Below are 24,383 nucleotides of genomic sequence, written 5' to 3' on the forward strand. Positions count from 1 at the left end.
AAAATTATATAGAATTAAATACACATGTGAGTACAAGTAAAACGGGGGGAATCTAAAGATCAGCATGGATTCTGTCAATGTTAATATACTAGTTGTGATTCTTTACTATAGTTCTACAAACTGTTACCATTAAGGGAAACTAGCTGAAGCAGACTAGTTTCTCTCTCTATTGTTTCTTTGCCACATGTGAATTTACAGTTATATCGATAAACATTTCAATTAAAAACAGTAATAAACCACATTGCAAATTCCTCCTAGGTAAGAACTATCCTTAATTTCTATGCTGTTTTTTCACTTCCACTTCCAAATGCCGAGAGCAGCCTCAGATAAGGACATAATCGGAGGTAATTTATTTGTTTCCTGGTTTTCCTGAGGGGACATGAAGTTTACTGACTTCTATAAAAGTAAAACCTATTATTTTGCTATAAATTTTATATTTAAAATGCCATATAAATTCTATGAAATAAAATCTAACAATCCAAATCTCTCTGAAGCACCTGATTAGCTACAACGGACTAAAATCACCTGACAACATCCCCTCCAGCAGGTAAAATGTCACTATGTTTACATGAGAATCAGAGATCTCTGAAATCAACTGTCATCAGGCAGGAATCTCAGCCAAAGAATACTGGCAGATTGAGGCCACAGGACTTCACCAGGCTCTATAACAAAAGCCTTCAGAGCAGCATCACACCACTGTCCCTTGGCCATCCTCTGTTTTGTTTTTAGCATAAAACACAGGGAAAGGCAGGAAACAAGTGATGAAAGGCAGTGAAATGGACACGTACCTACACCTGTAGACTAAAAACTGAAAGCCTATACTTATATGCCCTTTGATAACGAAATGTCCTGGCAACCAGGCCAACTGTGTCGCTATTTGTGGGTAGATTTTAATTTAATTTGAGAGGAAAAAAAATTACAAATTCATTAAAAAGTCAGAATTATAGGATATTTTAAATAAAATACAGTTTGAAAGGGCCGGGCATGGTGGCTCACGCCTGTAAATCCCAGCACTTTGGGAAGCTGAGGCGGGCGGATCACCTGAGGTCGGGAGTTCGAGACCAGACCTGGCCATGTTGGCCAGGATGATCTCAAACTCCCGACCTCAGGTGATCCGCCCGCCTCAGCTTCCCAAAGTGCTGGGATTACAGGCGTGAGCCACCATGCCTGGCCTTATATAACATTTTTAAACAACAAAACAATCTGAAATAGACTAGTGGTTGCCAGGGGTTGATGGGAAGAGGTGGGAGGGGGGTGGGTGTGGGTATAAAAGGACAAGAGGGGTCTTGGTGGTAATGGAATGGTGAAGATGGAGATGCAAACCTACACATCTAATAAAATTATATAGAATTAAATACACATGTGAGTACAAATAAAACCGGGGGAATCTAAAGATCAGTGTGGCCAAACATGGCCAAACCCCGTTTCTACTAAATATATAAAAATTAGGCAGGTGTGGTGGCGCACGTTTCTAATCAGCTACTTGGGAGGCTGAAGCAGGATAATCGCTTGAAACCGGGAGGTGGAGGTTGCAGCGAGCTTGAGATCACGCTGCTGCACTCCAGCCTGGGTGACAGAGCTAGACTCTGTCTACAAAACAAAACAAAACAAAACAAAACAAAAAAACATTTTGAGTAATTTCGTATTTTTAAATATACCTTTAACAGCCAAGTACAGTTTTTCAAATCAGTTTGGCTCTACAGAAGCCTGTTACATAATTAGCACAGTAACAGCAGGTTGTGCATAGAAGGAAGTTATTATTTATTTATTTAGAAACAGGGTCTTGCTACATTGCCCAGGCTGGTCTTGAACTCCTGGACTCCAGTGATTCTCCTACCATGGCCTCCCAAAGTGCTGGAGGCCATGCCCAGCTAATTTTTTGTCTTTTTAGTAAAGATGGGGTTTCACTATGTTGGCCAGGCTGGTCTCAAACTCCTGACCTCGTGATCCACCCACCTTAGCCTCCCAAAGTGCTGGGATTACAGGCGTGAGCCACCGCACCTGGTCAGAAGGAATTTAAATATGCTTTCTATACTATGACTATGGCATTTATTCACTTAAAACAAGACAAACCAAGTTCAGTTCAGCATAGACAGTATTAATAAACATGCCAATGTTTTTCTTTCTTTTTTTTTTTGAAACAGGGTCTTGCTCTGCCATCCAGGCTGGAGTGCAGTGGTGCAATCTCAGCTCACTGCAACTTCTGCCTCCCAGACTCAGGTGATCTTCCCACCTCAGCCTCCCAAGTAGCTGGGACTATACGTACATGCCACCATGCCTGGCTAATTTTTAAATTTTTTGTAGAGACAAGGTCTCACTATATTGCCCAGGCTGCTCTCAAACTCCTGCCTCAAGTGATCCTCCTGCTTTGGCCTCCCAAAGTGCTGGGATTACACGCATAAACCACCAGACCCAGCCAGATGACAAATTAAAAAGTCACAAAGAGGCATCTCAATCTGTTTTACCTTGGAAGTAGATTCAGCAAGCCTTTTGGGAGACAGGGTCAGTGACTATAACCTGTGTTCCAGTAACGTTAGCAGTGGTTTGCCTAAGAACTTCTCTCAACTTATAGCCAGACTGAACATGCTCCCTCATCTAGTATCCAGGTCCTACTCTCTCACAATTCAATATACTCAGGCCGGGCACGGTGGCTCATGCCTGTAATCCCAGCACTTCAGGAGGCCGAAGTGGGTGGATCACTTGAGGTCAGGAGTTTGAGACCAGCCTGGCCAACATGGTGAACTCCGTCTCTACTAAAAATACAAAAATTAGCCCAGTGTGGTGGTGCGCACCTGTAATTCCAGCTACTCAGGAGGCTGAGGCAGAAGAATCGCTTGAACCTGGGAGGTGGAGGTTGAAGTGAGATCACGCCACTGCACTACAGCCTGGGCAACAGAGCAAGACTCTGTCTCTAAAAAATAAAAACAAACAAACAAAAAGAACCCCAAAAGGCTCCACAGAGCCTTCCTCCTCTAAGAAATCTTCAACTAATTAGAGGGAACATATCACCTGCGTCTTTTGGGGGAATATACCCCTACCATTCATTTAAATCTATTTTTTTCCCTAAGTTAATAAGGGTATTATCTTATTATAAAAAGTATTTTAGCCTTGCAAAATATTTACTTTGGGGACCCATAAATATCATTATTAAATAAAAGTGCTTTAGACGTCAGAATGTACTCGACAGAGAGAACAAAATGAGGAACAGGGATAACTGGTTAAAAAAAGCAGCTCTCATGTAAATCAGTGGGGAAATATGAGACATGCATAATCCTTTCCATGCCATTAATGTCCACATGCAACTAGTAAATGACAGGAACCATATTTAACTTGCTTTGAATAGCAGCCACCACCTACCGGACTAAATGCAAATATGACGTAATGAATTCAGTTTCCAACCTTTGAAACACCTATTACCTAACCACAAGAGCTTTCCAATCAATGAACTCTACTTGCATGAAAAATCTGGGGTCTCTAAAAATGCTCATTAATTTCTATTCATATCACTGCAGGTGTCTCTGTGTTTTCCCTCTAAATAGTGAACAAATTAAAGACAGAAATATTTTGTCCCTTGTGGTCCCTTGGGTAGAAGATTCACAGACCTCTACCAATATTAATAAAAAATAAAATAATGGTGAAACCGTGGCTCACAGCAAAGCACAACATCAACATGTTCTGATTAAATGTCAGTCTGTCTCAGGATCAGAAAACTTGGTTCCATACTTCAGTTTATCTACAAGTTAGCTCTGTGCCCTTGAGCAAGTTATTCAACCCCATTAAGTCTTAGTCTCCTCATCTGTTAAAGAAAACAATAATATCTATCTTAAAGGACAAAAGGGACGAAATGGTACATGCAAGAGCTCCTAGCATAATGCTGGCATATCGGAAATCTTGAGTAAATCCAAGCAATTCTATTTTTTTTTCTGTTTTTTGAGACAAGTCTCGCTCTGTCACCCAGGCTGGACTGCAGTGGCACTATCTCTGCTCACTGGAAGCTCCGCCTCCCAGGTTCACGCCCTTCTCCTGCCTCAGCCTCCCGAGTAGCTAGGACTACAGGCACCCACCACCACACCCGGCTAATTTTTTGTATTTTTAGTAGAGATGGGGTTTCACCGTGTTAGCCAGGATGTTCTCGATCTGACCTTGAGATCCACCAGCCTCGGCCTCTCAAAGTGCTGGGGTTACAGGCGTGAGCCACTGTGCCCGTCCACGATTACTATTAAGCCTAAAACTCATGCTATTTATGTGAACGGCACTTCTAATCCTTCCTCTTGTCTGGTTCATAGACTTTTGGTGAGGTGGAGTAAAAACTGGATTGATGGGGAGTCAGTTTGGGGGAAGAAAGTTTTGTTAACGTGTATTAGTAGCATCAGATTATTTGTTTGCTGAAAGTTTCTGCCTAGTTTGAATATTCACCTTGCTGAAATCACCATTTTAAAAATAGCCATATAATTCTGTGTTCATATGCATCTGTGTGTGGGGCCTCCTTCCTCACAGCGGTAACAATACTGTTATAAAAGGAGAAAAAAGTACAATGATGCAAGTAAACCTGAACCTTTGTGCAACAACTAAGATCACTTTCGTCTTCTAAATTTTGCTCACTTTCTCTATAATGCTTCCACCCCAGCATTAGAAGCTCCAGGCTGGAGCTCTGGTTTTGGAATTTCCCATTTCTGTGGTCTGGGCAAAGTCGACAAGTCTTCACGGGCTTTGGTTGCATCAGTGAGTGAAGAGACTTTACTGCATGATTTATAATGATTCCTTTAGTTCTAAACTTTAATGATCCTAAGACTATATTTAACCTAAAATCATTAACAGACATATATTAATTTCTAAGTTTTTTCAAACCACTTGATTACAAAACAAAAAAAAAAATCCTTATTTATTTTTTTCTTACCCCCAGACTTCTAAAAGACTAAGATTTCAGAAACTTTTGTTATCAAGCAAATCATACCTGGACTTGTAAACGATTTCATTATCTATCCCTGCCTTCCTCCCCAGTAAGAAGGGCAGTAGAGATGGACTGTGCTTTATCTGCATGTTTCTAGTGGAGCTATGGAAAGAAAAATTAAGTAGTGGAAAAGCTACCTTTTTTTTTTTTTTTTTTTTTTTTGAGATGGAGTCTTGCTCTTTTGCCCAGGCTGGCTCAATCTTAGCTCACTGCAGCCTCTGTTTCCCATGTTCAAGCAATTCTCCTGCCTCAGCCTCCTGAGTAGCTGGGACTACAGGCACGTGCCACAACACCCAGCTAATTTTTGTATTTTTAGTAGAGACAGGGTTTCACCACGTTGGCCAGGCTAGTCTCGAACTCCTGATCTCAAGTGATAATGCCTGCCTGGGCCTCTCAAAGTTCTGGGATTACAAAAAGCTACATTTCTACACTGAAATCCCTTTCTTCTTGGGACTGTGGGATACATCAAAAGACCAAAAGAAAGTTGGGGAAGGCGGGGATAAGCTACAAATTATTCCTTCTTTATACATTTTGTCGACTTAAAATTACAGTTGCCAAACAATTCAAAGTCAGAACTGCTTTTCAGATATAAAACAAAACAAAACAGGCTATTCTAAGTTTATTAAAAACCATATCTACTCTTTAATTTCTAATGTTTCATACAATACTAACATATGCCAAAGTATGTCAACTGTCATAGATGTTATAAAAAAAACTGACTTCAAAAAATAAATGATCTAAGTAAAACATGAAGTTTTCGACTGAATCCACAGGAGCTAAAAGAACAAGCAGTTACAGCATTTCAAACATAAAAAGCCTAAATGTGTTTGTTTTCCTTTTTATTTTTACGGAAACATCAGGGGGAAACTGGTTTTCTTTGTTCAGTGTTTATTATTTCACCTTTCCTGCATCAGAAACCAAAATACTTTGATAAATGGGAGAGTCTGGTAAACAGACTCTTGAAGATGAGGGCTCAGAACCACTAATCCATCGCATTTCCATCACTTGTTCATTTTTCATGAAATCACTTAACCACCATAACTCAATTTCTTTGCATATAAAAGGGTAACATAGCAACCTTACTCCAATTCATGCTTATATAGAACCAAAAGGGCGCCTATAATAAATGCAAACAAGAAGGGCTGAGAAACCTGGGAAAGAAAACTGAAAGAAGATAGCTGTTCTTCCCAGAAATACAATCATCATATTTACACCACTGATAGTCTATTTGGCCACTCCTATTTTTATTGCTCCAATCATAGATTATCTCTGCCTGCTGTCAAAACTACTTACAAATACAGTTTTTTCTCCAGAGATCCATGAACACAATTACCAGAAGCAGGCTAAACCACCGAAGTAGTTTTTCCATACCACCCAGAAGAAAGTAGGCAGTTCCATTCCTGAACTTAAGACACTCAGCATTAAAAAAAGGCCAGTACTTCTTTGTAGCTACCCACACCCAAATGTGCTATAACACGAACTGTTCTTTGTACCTAACATAGTTTCAAGAAAGTATTAAAATAAATAGGCTGATATAAACATGTCTACTCTGCTTTTTTTTTTTTAAATCCAAAAGGGCTTCCCTAAAGACCAAATTTATCTATGCAATTCCAGGAACAGATAATGAATTTTTAAAAAATGTCTAGAAGAACATAAAAAGCTATCAAATGTAATATACAAGCACACGCATTACTTATGAATATGTGAAATATGAATACTCATTCCCTTCCATAAAGACACACGCCCAGATCTGGAATTCCCCTGAACCACCTGGAAGATCAGGGAGATAAAAGTTCATCTCCACCTCTTCATCCTGTTCCCTTCCCCCTTGCTATTTCCCTCCTCAACACACTAACCTTTCCCTTCTTGAAGGCACCATCATTCAAGAGTCACAAAAGCCATTTATTTAACTTCACTGCTGTTTTATTACTGCCACAGTCTCATTTCCTATTACTTTCTATCACATTTTTCATATATTAGAAGCTAAATATGTTCTTGTGGGCGGGCTGGGAAAGCAACCCCCACTCAGTTACGACTACTGCAAAAATGCATTCCGATTTCCAAACACCCTACTGCTAGGTTTTATCCATTCCTTGACTGAAGGATGATCGTCTGATTACCTTTATATATCAGGTCATTACAAGAAGTGCAAATACTTAGGAGAACATAGTGGGCCCTCCTTGTCACCCTCCCCACTTCTGCCCTTCCCAAAAGATTTACACTGGGGACATTTCTCTAGGACCTAGGTCAGAAATTCACTTTACAAAGCAATGTTTGTCTCACTGATATAACTAACTCAAATTTTATAAAAACAAAATAATCATATCCTTGGCTAAATTTAAGATTTTTAGATCTTTCTTATTCAAGAACTTGATGAAAACACAGCAATGGAAAACTAGTTAGCTCTAAAAATAATAATGCAATCTTTTATTCTCCCAAAGTGTGCAAGTTTCAGCTATCTCAAAAAAATGTTTTACTAAGCAGGACAGAATACACACACACACACACACACACACACACACTTCTTCTTCCATACATTTTTGTAGTCTATATTTTTTTCTTCTATCTCTAAAAATATGCCTCTAAAAGTGTAGAGTGACAGTCTACCACACAAAAACATACATATGGGCTGGCCGCGGTGACTCATGCCTGTAATCCCAACACTTTGGGAGGCCGAAGTGGGCTGACTTGAGGTCAGGAGTTCAAGACCAGCCTGGCCAACATGGTGAAACCCCATCTCTATTAAAAGTACAAAAAATCAGCTGGGCATAGTGGCAGTGCCTGTAATCCCAGCTACTCAGGAGGCTGAGGCAGGAGAATCTCTTGAACCCAGGAGGTGGAGGTTGCAATAAGCCAAGATTGCACCACTGCACACCAGCCTGGGCGACACAGTGAGACTCCATTTCCCAAAAAATAAAATAAAATAAAGTATCATTTATCTGCTTTGGCAGGAAATGAGACCAAAGTAACACAGCTGGACAAAATATTGCAATTTAATTCCTAATATTTAATTGATACTCTTCATAATACTTAATCCTAATTCCTTTAAAAAAAAATTGTTTCTCTTTTTTTTCATAGAGATAGGGTCTCACCATGTTGCCCAGGCTGGTCTCGAACTCCTGGGCTTGAGCAATCCTCCTGCCTCGGCCTCCCAAAGTGCTGAGATTACAGGTATGAGCCACCATGCCTGGCCCCTAATTCCTTATTAAAAGGAAAAAAGAACAGCTTTATTGCCAAGAAAGAAAACCCAATGCTTCTGCTGCAATTTCAAATGCAGGGTAAGTATGCAAACAAACAGATTTGCCAGAACTGTGTGGCTACAATTCTAACACGAGAAACACAAAGTTAAAGAGGCATACAGATTTTTTACATTTCCTGAGCTGTCTCTGAAAATAACTTACAGGAAAGGGCTGCTGTTGAATATCAGTCCCAACCCCCACCTTCTAACTGTGCATAATCTTATCTGTGCTACGACAACATGGAAATGTTCATAGGCTGTTAATGTATACTCTAATCCTTACATTGAAATCCAACAATACCATGAGGTGGTAAATGTAACCAAAGAGAGAGGTCTTCTAGACTAGGTTTCCTGATTTACAATGAAAATCCCATAATAGGACTTGCAATGTCATTCAGCAGCTCTTCAAGACCAGTCTCAAATTTAAAATGGGGAGAAACAAAAACTTAGTACTTTCTTTCATCAGAGATGAGGGTATACTGATTCATTTAAAAGAAATCATTTTGAAGTTCAATTTATGTTGAATTCTGGTGCTTGAAGAAGACCAAAAGATAAATCCAAACCTGTCAAATGACAGGCACTTCTGGGCAAAGTTTCAAGGGACAACAATCCACATTTCTGATTCCACTTCCTCTCTTCTCAGTCCCAGTTTGCAATCTGGCTCCTTCTCCAACAGTACCACTAAAACTGCTCTCACCAACATTAAAACACAACCTCCTAAACACCAGATCTAATCATGCCCATTTAAAAAAGACTTGGTTCAAGTGTTGCCATGTAGGTGACGTTTTCTTTAATACCGTATTCAGGGTACAACTAAGAAAAAGACAACTAATTAGTAAAACCATGTATTGTAAATTTCTGTCACCTCAATGGGCAGAAGTTCCTTGGGAGTAGGCATCACTTTTCACCTTTGAAAGTACAATGCTTGACATATGGTCAGTATCTGTGAAATAAATAAATCGAGGGTTTGCTAAGTTGCCTAGGAAAACCCAATTATCATACTTTTTCTTTGAAATATTTATAATAAGAACAAACTGAAACAACACAGGAAAAACTTGGAATGTTTCCAGGGACAGTTTTCTTTATAGAATCAAGAAATCTGCCTCAATTTCAAAAAGAAAATTCCAACATTTGGACACTATTATTTTGCTGATTTGTCTATAGCCCTTGAATAAGGGTTACAGAAAAAGGCTCAAAGGCTCAAATTTTAGGAACTTCTCTCTGAACATCAAACTTCTTAAATAAAAATAGTAGTAAATGGGTACCCATCACCTGAATATCAATAAGATAGAAAGATCCTTTGCCTGCTGGCTATTTTATGTTTATTATATCTGAAACATTTCAAGGAAGAGGTCTCATAACTATACTCCCAAAATGTCAAAATAATCCAGAGTGGCTCACAGTTGCACTACCAACAAAACTGCCTCTGAGAACCCGGAGCGGTGACTAAATGATGACCTATCTGGAAACCTAAAGCTATGGTTTCTCCAGCCATGGGAACTTCCCTTCCAGTCTCCTGCATCTTCAGGTTTGGCTGTTCGTCCTTTCTCCTCTGGGGTTGCTCAGTGCCACTCCTTACACCCCCATCCAGTCTCCTCCTCTGGTTTCTTCTACTCACTCTGCCAGGCATCAGAAACTCAATTAGCCGAATGATGCAGTTAGCAAAGGAGAATGGGGAGGGAAAGAGAGAAGGGATTGGAATAAGAAGAAAAGGAGGTAGAGAAACTCACTGCCTACTAATTCCCAGCCACTACCCTACCCTTCCCCCTTATCACTCCTGATGACTTTCAGTCTTCCACGCAGCTCACCCAGCCCCCAGTTTCCTCATTCTTCCTTAGTCATCTCATCCTTCCCACAAACCCTGGGGCCCCAGGCCTTGTAGATTTGCTCCTCTGAGATCCCAGGTGCTTAACCCCACCCTGGCTACCGCCTCAGCCCCAGCTTGCATCACAGGGACACACGTGCATGCACGTGCACACACACACACATACACAGTCAGAGATAATTCACCTCCCTTGGGCTGGGGTAGGGAGAGGAGTGGAGGGGAAGACAGGGCAGTTAATGGTTAATATAACCTGGGGACTGAACTGAGGACTTCACCACCATTTCAAAGCTGTTTCTTTGGGAAATACACTCTGAGTTCCAAATTACCATGAACTTTTAGAACACAATCCTTTTAGGAATTGGGGACTGCCTACAACTACTTTCTGATAAATTGTAAACACATTGTTATAAATTTGTAAATGTAAGCTAGGCATGGTGGCTGATGCCTATAATTCCAGCACTTTGAGAGGCTAAGGCAGGAGGATGTCTTGAGACCAGGAGTTCGAGACTAGCCTGGGCAACAAGGTGAAACCCCATCTCTACAAAAAATACAAAAATTAGATGGGTGTGGTGGCACATGCCTGTGGTACCAGCTACCTGGGAGGCTGAGATGGGAGGATCACTTAACCCCAGGAGGTCAAGGCTACAGTGAGCAGTGATGGTGCCACTGTACTCCAGCCTGGGCAACACAGCATGACTCTGTCTCAAAAAAAAAAAAGTAAATGGTAAGCATTGGATTTATGAAACATCTATATTCTAAAGAATAAGACCATATGGGCTACACCCAAGCTTGTCAAAAGTCTGTTTACTAACCAGAATTTGGTTGGTCACATGTGTAGACTCTGTAAAATTCATGATTCAGTGAATTAGAGCCCTGACCCAGACTTTCTTCCCTGAAGGTTGAGAAACTAAGATACCCTTGTGATGACCCCAGCAGAAAAATCTTAAACAGAGTTCATTTTCACTTTTTCTTATCATTTTAGAACCCCAGTCTGTGTACTGGATTTTGAATTAATTATTCTAAGGCACAGGTCTGTATTTTCAACAGCAAGATTACCAAACAGGACCCTTTGAGCTCACCTGAAATGTATGCCTCACTGTTCATTTATTTGATCTCAGGGTGTCAAGGTGTCCTCCTCAGGAAGACTTGAATTTCTTTTCTCCTCTATACAATGTTGTTTACAAGAGGAACAACCTCCCAGGCAATACTGTGATTCTGACCCTATGACTCAGGGCTTTTGATTCCTCTGGCACATTTTAGTAGTCTCAAGCCTGTTGCAGGCTCCCTGCTGCAGGCCTAAACAAAAGTCTCCTTGGAAAGCGAAATTCAAAAGCAAAGCTCACCCAGCTTTTACCAGGCTGCCCTACTTGACAGCCTATAACCTGTCCAAAGCCGCCCTGGTTTCCTGTGGCCTCCAGAAAGAACTCTCCTTATGCCACTGGCTGGCTGCGTCCATTAACCCCTTCTCACCAGCTTCCACCCAGTCGAGCAGCAGGGCCCTTAAAACCTAAGCAGCATAACAGATAAAAAACAAGCTCCAGGATTGGCAGAGATAATGGTAAGCCCTTAGGGTTTAAGCCTGATGGCCAACGGAAAACACACCCCAATGGCCAAACCTCCAATTTCAAGAAAAAATTATACTCATTCACAAATAAAGTGATTTAAAAAAAAAATTTATCTTAGGCAAGGATAGTAGTACATTGTGAAGAAGCCAACCGAACTAATTACACACAAAAAAATATGCAAAAGCATGTTTAAAAAAAAAAAGGATAGTACCAATAAAACAGTTTTACAGAGAAGAGCAATCCTGAAAACAGACAATCTGAAATATTTATGCCAAGAACCGGCAGTGGTGGCTTATGCCTGTAATCCCAGCACTTTGGGAGGCTGAGATGGGAGGATCACTTGAGCGAAGGAATTTGAGACCAGCCTGGGCAATACAGGGAGACCCTATCTCTACAAAAAATAAAAAATAAAAATCAGCTGGGTGTGGTGGTATGCACCTGTGGTCCCAGCTACTTGGGAGGCTGAAGGTGGGTGGGGATCACTTGAGCCCAGGAGTTACAGGCTGCGGTAAGCCTTGACTATACAACTGTACTCCACCCTGGGAGACAGAGAGGGGACCCTGTCTCCAAAGAGAAAAAAAAGAAAAAGAAAAAGAAGTACTTATGCCAAGGAAGGAGCTTTTTGCCTAGGTACTAATATTCAGGAAGCAGAAATATGAAAACAGAATGCAGCTGGCTGTGAGAAAAATTAGACAAGGGAGGAAAGTAGCCTTTTTTAGGCAAAAGGAGGAAGGGCAGGAAAGACTGACTACCAGTAAAGAGAAATGCTATGAGAATATCTGACAGTTAAAGGAACTTAAAATAATTTACTTTACTTGGTACGCTGACTTGCTCGACAATTTTATTTATTCAATTCACCCAACAATGCTTTTTTTTTTTTTTTTGGAGCCTCCATGATATGCTTTGGCTGTGTCCCCACCCAAATTTCACCTTGAATTGTAGTCCCCATAATCCCTACGTGTCGTGAGAGGGACCCGGTGGGAGGTAATTTAATCATGGGGGCGGTTTTCCCCCAAGCTGCTGTTCTAGAGATAGTGAGTGGGTTCTCACAAGATCTGATGGTTCTATAATGGGCTTTTCAATCTTTCGGTCTGCACTTCTCCTTGCTGCCCCCATGTAAAGAAGGATGTGTTTGCTTCCCCTTCCGCCATGATTTTAAGTTTCCTGAGGCCTCCCCAGCCATGCTGAACTGTGAGTCAATTAAACATCTTTCCTTTATAAATTACCCAGTCTTGAGTATGTTTTTATTAGTAGCGTGAGAACGGACTAATACACCCCACTATGTGCCAAGTATTTTCTAGAAAAGTCACATTTTAAGACTTGAATTTCAAAGACCTGAAGTTAGTGGACTAAGAACAATCTAAAGATTTCCAAAAGGGTCCATGTGCTTTTTTGTTAAACACAAACAAACATTGGAAATACAATGGAAAAGCTACCTATGCGACTATGGAGAGAAGGAAGCTGCTGCAGTGGTTGCTCCCTTGGCCTATTTTCATTCATTCTCTTTTAGACCCAATCAACAACTACTGATTCTACTAGGCCTCTTGCTTGGCTTTATCCAGGGCAAAGAGATGACTAGAACTCTTCATGGAGCTTAAAACCAAATACAGAACATCAGACATGCCAATAAATAGTTATACATTAAGACAGCCTGAGATGAAAGGATATCACAGCATAACTGGGTGGTCAGAATAGGAAGTAAACACTTCTGACTAGGTAACTGTAGAAGCTTAATGAAGTCAAAGACTGAGGGGATGGATTATCGAGGATGGGCACGATTTTAATAAGAGAGATGGAGTAGGTATTCCACAGGTAGGAAGTGCACATACAAAAGTGAGAAATAGGCCCAGTGTAGTGACTCATGCCTGTAATCCCAACCCTTTGGGAGGCAAAGACAGAAGCAGTGCTTGAGCCTAGGAGTTCAAGACCAGCCTGGGCATGATGGCAAAACCCTGTCTCTACAAAAAATACAAAAATTATCTAGGCATGGTGGCATGCACTTATAGTCCCAGCTACTCAAGGAGGCTGAGATGGGAGGACTCCTTGAGCCTGGGGGGTCGAGGCTGCAGTAAGCCATGATTATACCACTGCACTCCAGCCTGGGTGACAGAGTAAGACCTCATCTCAAAAAAAAATTTCTTTTTTAATTAAATTATTTTAAAAGTGAGAAATAAAGAGTAGTTACGTGTTTCCTGCATTTTTCCTATATCCACTTGAGGTCAGCAATTAGCCATCAACAGGTAAAATGACCAATCTTCAAAGAGTGGTGAACTTCTAAAAACGTGGAGGTTCCACCTGATAAGGGCACCACACGTAAATGCCTGCATATTTCAGTAACTTCAGACTTCTTATACCTAGCAAATAAATGTCATTGAATTGGCAATTTCCTGCCCCAGGTTTCCTGATATGACTTCTGAGCTGGTATCTGGAGGCCCAGGACCTCTCTGTTCCACACCTTCCTTGCAGCAGCACCTACATTGCCACTGGTTCAAATTCTTTGAATCGGTTACTAAAATAAATTAACTACTTCAAGCTTGTATTGCAAATACCCATTCCAACTGTATGCTAACAGGAGGCTGCACTTGAGAATAATTTAATACACATTTTCTAAACTATTCCTTCAACCACGTGTTTTTTTCCCCCTGCATTCCTAACTCACCAGGCTGTTGAAGGTTAATTGCAACGATGCATGCAAAAGTGTCTGTCTGGCACCTGTTACCTGGAATGCTGATGTCTGGGTCCAAGCTGCAGCTGGCCATCTGGAGCTTCATATGGCTCTTCTACCTCATACACACTTGCATCAGCGTCCTCCATGCTGCTGGAATTCTGCCATTCCAACTCTTGAGTTTTCCGTATAGCCATAATAAATGGCAAGTTCTCGTACTCTGGTATTTCCTCATAATGGCGTATATTTTCATACTCCGGTGCACAGAGGCTTGTAACAGACTTGTAAGGTGCCTGAGATGATGACTCCCGGGAGAGCATTTGGTCATCCAAAGACTCAGCTCTCAGACCATTAGCTGCACTGGTCTGGCCCCGAGACTTCTTCCTCTTCTTTTGAGATTCCAGGCTATAGTTTTCTGTGGAATATGCCTTGATGGGTTTACTTCTCTTCTCCTCTCCTACCAACAAGCCTTGCCAATCACTTTCAATCCCCTTCTGCTCCCCACTGGAGAGGTGGCCTGTGGTGGTGTCTCCGAGTTGGCTACTCTTGGACCAAAATTTTTGAAAGTCACTCTTCATGAAACAGATGGACAGTTTCATGCTGAGCAACTTTTTAAAAGAGTTTTTCTTTGTAGAGTCTTTGCAAGGTTTAGTGCACTTTTCCACATCCATAGCAGATAACGATTTTGCTCTGGGCTTGGTTAGGGCTGTTGAAGGCTCACTGTTTGACGATACGGTGACAGACTTTAAGAATTCTGGGTTCCCTGAAAAGGGTAAAATAGGATGAGGTAACTTCCACACTGGCTTTTCTGAAGCCCGTTTAGGCATATCAAAGGAGGATGACACACCACGGTTTTGGGCACACAAATGCTGAAGGTGATTTCTTTCTAGACTCTTCTCTGAATTTTTTTCTTCACTTGAAGGATAAGAACTTTTTTCCAAAAGCTCCTCGGAGGCAGCCTTTTTAAGCACTCCTGTAGCAGGCAAGCTATGTCTCTGAGGTTTTTTGGGGACAATTCGTAGAGAATTTTCCTCTTTTATAACAGATTCCTTTTGCATTTGAGGGGCAGAAACTCCCAGGTTTCTCCCAGATTGCAAATGTTCATTGCAAGTTAATTTGAGCTGCTTAGGCAGGCTCATAGATACGGTACATCTTATAAAACCGGTCCCTTCGTCCACAGCAAGCGACATACTAGAACCATCTACAGTTGTGCTGTCAGAACTCAAATTAGAGTCTGTATCAAAAGAAGGTGCCATTTTTTCAACGGAAGTTGTTTCATCACACATGGCTTTCTGTGAATTGACTAAGTCCTGTGCGTCACTGTTGGATTCCATATTCAATTCACTTTTATTTCCTAGCTTCATTTTATCCACCTGTTCCTGCTTACACAAAACATTCTGATGCAGAACATTGATTTTATTGATTTTCAAACTATTTTCAGTAAGACAGGAAGAGCTACTATCTGAATTCCCCGGTTCTTCAGTGCTTTCACTAGGAGTATCTACACACTTTTGGCGTAATAGACGAGCAGTTCGTGTCTTTCTGGGCTTGGGAGTTGGAAATTTTGGGGTATATGGTACTAAATGAATTTCTAAGGGACCAAGGTCTTTGACTTCTGATTTCTTACTAACTCCATCTGAAGATATTAAAGTACTCCTTTTCCCATTTTCCAGAGCCTCTAGTTCAGATGACTGAAAGCAATGATTGCTTTTTTCACTGTCATCCTGGCAAGTTTCGAAATGTTCACATTCATCACTAGGAAGCTGTAAGTGGCAACTGTGATGATCAGGAACTTTTTCAAAGCTGGATGGGGAAGGTGACAAATCCGCAAATTCAATTCTGAATTGTCCATTTGAATTACAGCCACCATTCATTTCTGGGCTGTCTGTGGGCCTGTGCTTCTGTGCAGAAATAAAAGGTGGCATTTGGTGTATTAAGGCATCTTTGAGCTCCTCTTCTAAAACGCTTGCCTTTAAAACAACCCCACCCTGGTTCTTGGCTTTTTCACCATAGAAATCACATTTACTCCTAGTTTTTATAGTCAAAGTCTCATCAATTTTACTGTTTTCTAAATTTTCATTCATTTCCAGGGGCTCTAAAACAAGCTGCTTTACACACAAATTCTCTCTATGGCCCAGCTTATGGATACACTCAGAACTGCAGGAACACATTGGTGAAATATAATCACTGCTCTGACTGCCTTCATATTTACAATTAAAGTTGTCAGTGCTTTCAGCTAATTCCTGTTTATGCCCTTCCAGGTTCAACATGATTTTCCTTGATGGTGACTGCCCAATGTCTCGAACAGGTGAGGTCTTCAGGACTTTTGGTTTTGGGGCTATTGCTGGTTTCATTTTCTTTGTTGACTGTGGAACACTAGAAATCACAATGTCGGGTTTAGGTGCAATAGGAGGTGGAGCTGGCTTATTATTTGCCACAACAAACTTGGGCTTGGGGGCCACTGGTGGCTTCTTTATCTCTAGAAAGGAAAAAATAATAATTTGATGTCAAAACAACCAAAGCACAAAATGATACATGATTAAATCTGATAGCATTTTTTATTTTTAACAATATGACCTTGCCTTTTACTGAGTATGTTACATTATATAGTATCAATATTACTCCTGAAAATTCCTTAAATTGTCTTTCAATTCCATACATAGCTTTGGGTCTATTGTACATTTTTAAATAAATCCAATACAGTTTGTTTCTCCAGCTTTGGAACTGGTTACCATATCTTTTTTTTCTTTTTCTTCTTTTTTTTTTTTTGTGAGACAGAGTCTTGCCCTGTCGCCCAGGCTGGAGTGCAGTGACATGATCTCGGCTCACTGCAACCTCTGCTTCCAGGGTTCAAGTATTTCTCCTGCCTCAGCCTCCTGAGTAGCTGGGATTACAAGTGCGCACCACCACATCCGGCTAAGTTTTGTATTTTTAGTAGAGATGGGGTTTCACCATGTTGATCAGGCTGGTCTCGAACTCCTGACCTCGTGATCCACCCACCTCAGCCTCCCAAAGTGCTGGGATTATAGGCGTGAGCCACCGTGCCCAGCCCATCATATCTTTCATTGACAAAAAATGAGATAATTGACTTCAGTTTGGGACCCACATAGTTGCTCTTCAATTCATTTGCCAAGTGCTGAAAGTTGAATTTGCCTAAGTTAAATGTAGGATGCAGCTCTTTAAACTTTTCATGTGAATAAACAGTAGTAGTCTTCTATCTCAAGGATAATATAATTGAGTTGTATAAATAAATGCCTTTTATCAATGATCTGTCTACCTCGATAGATAGAACCCCAAAACAATATTTAAAAAGGAAGACAGAAATCAGAAATTTTCTAAATTTAAAAACTGAAAACTAATTCTTTGGTATTATTTAAGGCTCATAATAAACCTGGTATTTCTTTCTGCAAGAGTTATTGGTTAGGAATTTTCATTATATTCCTTCACGGAGCTCTATTTTTTAAAAAGTCACATGTCTAGGTCCTACCCCAGAGTGAACTAGTTAGAGTTTCTGGGGATAGATCCTGGACATCTGTACACCTTTTAAGTTCCACAGGTGATTATGTTGTTTATCCCTCATTAACATCCACTGTTCTACTACATTTAAAAGATAACCACAATTTCTAGTGTAGCAATTCTTCCTAGACATTATATATAAGGTATTTAACTAACACCTATTATACAATGCTGCATCGGTACAGATCTGCTCCTATACTATAGGAACCTAATAAAAGCTTTACACAACAGACCTATAAAGCGAAAAGATAAATAAAGCCTGTATATCTGTAAGTTCCTTTACTTTCTTCCACCTACACTGTCATATTATTGACCATATTTCCTCAAGGAGACATGAGATAAAAAATATTTTATCTTTTACATTTATATTTGTTCCTTTGACAGGATCTAACACTTAATAAATACTTAATTTACTGAAAAAACTTTTCAAAATATCTGCTGCAAAGGACTGCTGGATGTTGTTTAATTACTTGAATAGACAGGGGCTCTGATATTTCATTTGGTGATGACTTACTTTTGAACAAAGGAAATTAGTCACGACACTTGGGAAGCTATTACACGGAACTGAGTTTTTTTAAAAAAAAGAGGAGTAGGGTGCTCTACTTCCTTTTACCAACCAAGGAAGAATTCCCTAAATCTCTACTTCCATGTGTGCAATAAAGATTATATGATGTATATGATGATATATGTCTTCTCACTCAATTTCTAGGTATAATGTCATCATCAATAAAAAATTATTTTCAAAATAATGCAAATTCCTATACTACATAATTTCAGTTAGCTGTTCAATAATCATAGTTAATTTTGTCTGAGTTTTTTTTAGGCAGAAAATAACTGAAAAACCCTTCAAATCCTAGTGAGAAACCTAGTTGTAAATGTCTATTAAATCAAACCCTCCATTTAGTAAGTCAAGTCTTAAGAGAAAGTATGAATGCCTTAGGCCTCTTCCCAACGGCCCATCTTACTCAGTAAGACTGTCAAGTTGATTTTATTTCTGTAACCATTATCAAAACATCCTACCTCTGGGATTTTTCAAAGAATTTTTTAAAAATTAGTTTTGGCAGCCTGGCATAGTGGCTCATGCCTGTAATCCCAGCACCTTGTAAGGCCAAGGTGGGAGGATTGCTTGAGCTCAGAAATTGGAGACCAGCCTGGGCAACACAGTAAGACTCCGTCTCCATGAAAACAAAAAAAATAGTTTCGTAAAATGAAGAGTTCTTGAGATTGGCTGTACCATGTGAATGTACTTAACACTTCTGAACTATACACTTAAAAATGAGTAAGACGGTAAATTTATCTTACGTGCTATTTTACCACAGTTGGAAGAAAACTTCATCTCATCAAATTAATCTTTTACTTTCCGTATCTTAGAACCTTGTCAGAAGCTTTAGGGTCATTTAAATATCATTTTTAAAAAATCCCTGGTACCAATTTTACTCGTTTTAAAAAATGCGTTTTGTACACAAATCTGCTTCCAAGAGATATAAATTCCTGTTCTAGTGTCACAGAAATTCAATTAACTACGTATGAGCTGGAGTTGATTCCCAATAAATATAGCAAAGTCCTATTACGTACATAAAGCACTCAACGCATACTCACTGAATTCAATTAATAACTGTGAACTTGGGCTTGCCATTGTTAGTTAACTGTGTATTGAAGGAAGTCACAGACATAACTCAGGGAGCTGGCTAACCTAATTGTGGGCCTTGTACAGACCTGGCTGCCTCACTTTCCTTCCTTATAAATGGGGGAGTTGAACAGGCCTCTAAAGCCCATAGGAATCTGAGATGATAACTTCTGAGACACTCATTTCAGAAGAACCTCATGTACTGTGGCCTCTTTCTCCTGCGTTGATGTTTTTTCAGTTCACCTTTGTCTGTGTTCAGCATAAGACACAAGCTCCAGAAGAGCAGGCACTTTGTCTCATTCACTGATGTATCCCAGTGCTAACAACAGGGCCTGGGAATAATCACAGCTGCCACATACACATACAAGAGTATGTGTCCATATCCATACAAGAATATGTCTCCATAACAGAAAATTTCTTCTTTAAAAATAATCACATTCAAAAATGTACATCCATTTTAATGCAGAATAATATTTTGAAAAGTTAGCAGGAATCAATTTCAATACGATTATTGAAAAATTCCTTAATTATTAATAGGAACAAGTGTTCAACTAAGTCACTGGTATAGCAATATCCAAAATCCTTCACTATTTTTTTTTTCATGGCTCTATTTTGGAAGGAACACAACTCAAAAAATAATAAGCCATTATATTATGGTCTACTCCAATGTGAAATAAGTGCATGACATTTGGCAACAAATATAGCACCTTTGGATCTTAATACTGCATCAACAGTCAGACCCAAAGCTTCTTAGAGCAAAGCAGCAAATCTTTTATTTACACAGCTGTTTGGCTCCAGGGAAATATAAGGTAAGAAACTAAAGCACTAGTACCATTTTACTAACTATTACAAACATACTCGTCATCTGTTACACACAGATGGCTGTGGTTCATGTGTACACTCTCTGGCTACTGGACCAGCCAAAATGCAAAGCACAGACAACGAGACAGTGACCTGTACATGTTCAAAAGGACACAAAATATATACCTATATATACCTATAATTCTCTCTCCTTTTTTCTTTTCTTTTTTTTTTTTTTTTTTGAGATGGAGTCTTGCTCTGTCACCCAGGCTAGAGTGCAGTGGCTCGATCTCGGCTCACCACAACCTCCGCCTCACCGGCTCAAGCAATTTTCATATCAGCCTCCCGAATAGCTGGGACTACAGGCGCACCCCACCACACCTGGCTAATTTTTGTATTTTTAGTAGAGACAGGGTTTTGCCATGTTGGCCAGGCTGGTCTCGAACTCCTGACCTCAAGTGATCCACCCGCCTTGGTCTCCCAAAGTGATGGAATTACAGGCGTAAGCCACTGCGCCCAGCCTCTCCTTTTTCATATATAGCTTAAAATAATTCTGAAATCTCCACTAAGGGCAGATTATTTTATAGATGCAGAAAAACAGAGCAAGCTTTTCTGCTGGATACATATAACCTAGATGTTCTACAACATTCCTTTTATTTTCTTAAATTAAACCAACCCTTCCAAATACCACAGATTAGATTCAAAAGCAAAAATCCCCTCCCTTAACTTCAAATAACTTTCCTAAACGTTTCAATGAATTTGACTATTGTTCCCAAAAAGCACCATAATCAGCTTGTAAGAACTATGTATACATATAAGAATGGGTAGAAATAAAACCCCAGTTCTCTTCCATATTCCCCATCTAGACACCAGAAAGAATTATAATAAATCCAACAGATGGGTGAGCAAAAAAGTAGTTGATGCTTCTCAGCCAGCAATGCTAAAAAGCAACCAACTCGGCTAGACACAGGAAGTGTCCCACTTTAAACACCACAAAAATTTCTGTGGATTTCTTTAATTGTAAAGTTGATAAAATACAAAAATAGCTTGCATTATTTTAGGATAATTCAAATGCAAGAATCATGAACTTCCAGTCTGGGCCCTAGAAACTGGGTTTACATAAATGTCAAATTACATGCTTCTGTGCCTGTTCCTTATAAACTGTTAAGACTGGAATTGAAAACTGATACATATAAGACACGGTTATTTTAAATACATTTGACACCTCCAAAAAGGAAAGAGCTAAAACTGGCTGGAAGGATTTTAAAATTTCCAACCACTTTTAATTTAAATCAATTTCTTGAACGAAGGTAAGGCACAGAAATGTAGGATGAATATAATTTACCTTATGTAAGTATAAAGCCTCCCTTTGGCAAAGAAAAGAGAGTTTATAAAGATATCTCATATAAGTGCATATAACATCAAAAAGGAAAGACCCACACAACACCTACTTCTTGCTTTCTTTTCCTATTGGCTAACTTCTTGTTTCGTTTGTTGTAATCTGATCACAGGGAGCAATGCAACACTACAATATATCTAGGCTTTAGAAATAATACAAATCAGAACATTTGAGTGCTGTTGGACAGTTTCAAGTTGCAAGAATTTTAAACAAATGCCAAGAAAAGCAATGAAAATTTAATCTGATACTTAAGTGCTGATTCTGGAAGTAAACTTGAGAAGAAGCTTTAAACTATTTCACTATAAAATTTCTAACGAAAGTTTGTTTCAACGTGGACAAAAACGTAAAATAATCCATAACACTCTACTTAATACATAAGTTCTGGTTTAAAAATTAACCTATGTACTTACAAAGTGAACGTAACACCACTTTGGTAATTATTTTGTAAAACAGAAATTGTTCCTTAAGAATGTTCAGAAACACAACGTCTAGAATTGCTGAAAATCCACACAAAGATAGAGGCTTTGTCATTTGGATGAAGGGGAAAGAACTATGGGAGGCAGACAGAAAATAAAGCTTTGTTTACCCTAATCAGGTAGAAACAAACAAAATAACTGTAATTGGGTGCAGACAAGCAAAAAAAAAAAAAAAAAAAAAAAAAAAAACCTCAACAATCTCAACTCCTCTGCTTCTCAGGTAACAGAGGTAAAACCACCAGGACATGACAATGTCTACGCCTCTTTAAAATGGGTAAAAGGTTTACCAGCAGATACAAGGTTGAAAGCGACTCACTTAGTGGCCAAATTGAACACGCTGAGAACACTGCCTTTGCCTATAATAACTAATCTATCAACTTGGGAATCTACACTATTTTCACATGCAAAGGCGAAGTCCTCGCACTGCTGGAGAGATGAGCGAACGCCCTTCACACACCGCATTTCACCTGGTGCAGAGCCCCCAGCACAGTCCCCCTTGGAAGGGAGATCCCGAGAAATCCCGGGTTTCCAAACAGCCCCTCTGGGCAGGAAAAGACGAGAAATCCGGCAGCGAATCCCATTAGCTCCGCGCTTGCCGAGGTGCTCGGCAAAGGTACGGGGCACACAACTCGCCCACCCCGGCGAAGAAAGTTGCTCGCGAGCCCAAGCCTAGCAGCGCTCGCCACAAACTTTCCCGCGGCAGCGCGAGCGCCGTCACTTACCGGCTGCAGAAGTCATGATTCCTCGGTGCAGCTCGCTTCCCCGCTCGGCCCCTCAATCCATGTTCCCCTTTCAGTCCATTGTTCCCACAGTTCGGGTAGAAGAGAAAAGCCCCCGCAGCGCCCACATTCCGTCCCACCGCCCCGCGGCGCAGCCTGAGCGCCACACAAAGGACGCGGCCGACTCCAGCGACCCTGCGGCGCTCCCGGGCGCGAGCCGCCGGGGTCGGGCGGGCGAGCACTAGCACCGCCCCGCAGAGCTGCAGGCTGACAGCCAGGCGCGGGCACGAGCAGTGCTCTCTTCGGCTCTTCTGGCGCGTGCCCTTCTCGGGCTCCAAAAATCAGCAGTGCTCCGGGCGCCCCCTGCTAGTCGCGGCCGTAAAAGGCAGACAAAAGCCCTAGCCTCCTCCAATCGGAGGGCTCGAGCTTCAGCTCGCTCCCGCCTCTCTCGCTTACACGCTCACTCTCTTCTCCAATAAGCGGGCTCGAAAAGGGGGCGTGAGCGGCGAGGCATGTTGGTAATTGTAGTTTTCTAGACCCACGGGACGGGCAGGAGCTGGAGCTCCGTGCCGCCTGTTCTCCCGCCTTCATTTCCCATCGTGCTGAGGCGGGTGGCATGGCGGAGAAGGATGACACCGGAGTTTGACGAAGAGGTGGTTTTTGAGGTAAGAGGAAAATGGCGGTGGGTGTGGATTGCCTTTGTTTGAGAAGGACGAGACGGAAAGCGAGGAAGCAAGGCGTTCCCGGGGCGAGGGATCGGGTGACGCGCTCCAGCTGGCCTCGACCACCGAACCCCAGCGATTTCAGGGCCTAGAGTCCGTCGTCGCCTGACAGGTGTAGCCAGAGGCGCCCTGGCCGTGGCCGGCCTCTATCTCGGGCCCGCCTAGAATTCCCAGACGGTGCCCGGTTGCCAGGCTCTGGGCTGGAGCGGTGTCTCTTCCTTCCTGGGAATGGATGTGCGGCGGGGGGACTGCGCCCGGCTGGGGCGGGGCCGAATCGTGCCTTTTAGATAGTCACAACTTAGCCTCCTCCTTTTCCATCCGCGATTTTTTTGGGTCAGTATCCAGAGTGCTTCAGGTCACTGTTCACCGTCAAGGCGTGGCCCTCGGAATGAAGGCAGCAGGTGCCCGTTTTCTAACACGGTTTAAAGTCTGTGGGACCTACTGTGGGTAGTTAGGGCCGGGGCATCTCAGCATCTAGATTCGATTCTTTTGTCCTTTGCTGTTGCGCTAGGTACTGTAGCCAGTTCTTCTGACTCGGGGCTCTAGATGTGAGTGCTTTTGTGTGGGACTATTTTAAGACGTTCTCTGCCATCTTGAATGAAAAAAATCGGGCGAGTGTTTTTGATGCCATTTTTTTCCATCAGACACAGGTCAAAACTCGCACCCCTGTACGTATGTGTATTGCATGTATACGCTTTACTTTCATTTATCCAACTAGATTTTAAGAAAATTTAAAAATGAAGTGGCCCATGCCATACAGCGAGAGAGCGAGCGAGGCACAGACAGGACAGAATGCTTAATGCTGAAATATGTACAAACTGTCATTGAAGGATTAATTTCTGTTCTTGGGGCCTCCCAGAGGCTACACCCAGTACGCGA

At 41.2% G+C, this 24,383-nt stretch overlaps 2 protein-coding genes across 13 annotated transcripts in view; one reads left to right on the forward strand and one right to left on the reverse strand.

Moving 5' to 3' along the window:
• Positions 1 to 23,179, reverse strand: part of FGD6 (FYVE, RhoGEF and PH domain containing 6) — a 136,953-nt gene extending 113,774 nt beyond the window's left edge. The window contains exons 1-2 of the mRNA XM_019039355.4: positions 22,786 to 23,179; positions 14,299 to 16,723 (exon numbers count right to left, since the gene is read on the reverse strand). Of these exons, the coding sequence (XP_018894900.3) occupies positions 14,299 to 16,723; positions 22,786 to 22,801 (2,441 nt within the window). The 5' untranslated portion in view covers positions 22,802 to 23,179. The remainder of the gene's footprint in view (positions 1 to 14,298; positions 16,724 to 22,785) is intronic.
• The window catches only part of VEZT (vezatin, adherens junctions transmembrane protein), an 83,090-nt gene continuing 81,824 nt past the window's right edge, over positions 23,118 to 24,383 (forward strand). For 4 of the 12 annotated variants that reach the window (XM_019039005.4, XM_019038995.4, XM_019039006.4 and 1 more), the window contains exon 1: positions 23,322 to 23,447. In XM_019039005.4, coding sequence (XP_018894550.1) covers positions 23,412 to 23,447 — 36 coding nt within the window. In that variant the 5' untranslated portion in view covers positions 23,322 to 23,411. Of the gene's footprint in view, positions 23,448 to 24,383 lie in introns of all 12 variants that reach the window. The other 8 variants (XM_031016566.3, XM_019039000.4, XM_019038997.4 and 5 more) reach the window with 5 other exon arrangements.

The sequence above is a fragment of the Gorilla gorilla genome, chromosome 10 (genome assembly GCF_029281585.2).
Source record: "Gorilla gorilla gorilla isolate KB3781 chromosome 10, NHGRI_mGorGor1-v2.1_pri, whole genome shotgun sequence".
NCBI classification, from domain to species: domain Eukaryota; kingdom Metazoa; phylum Chordata; class Mammalia; order Primates; family Hominidae; genus Gorilla; species Gorilla gorilla.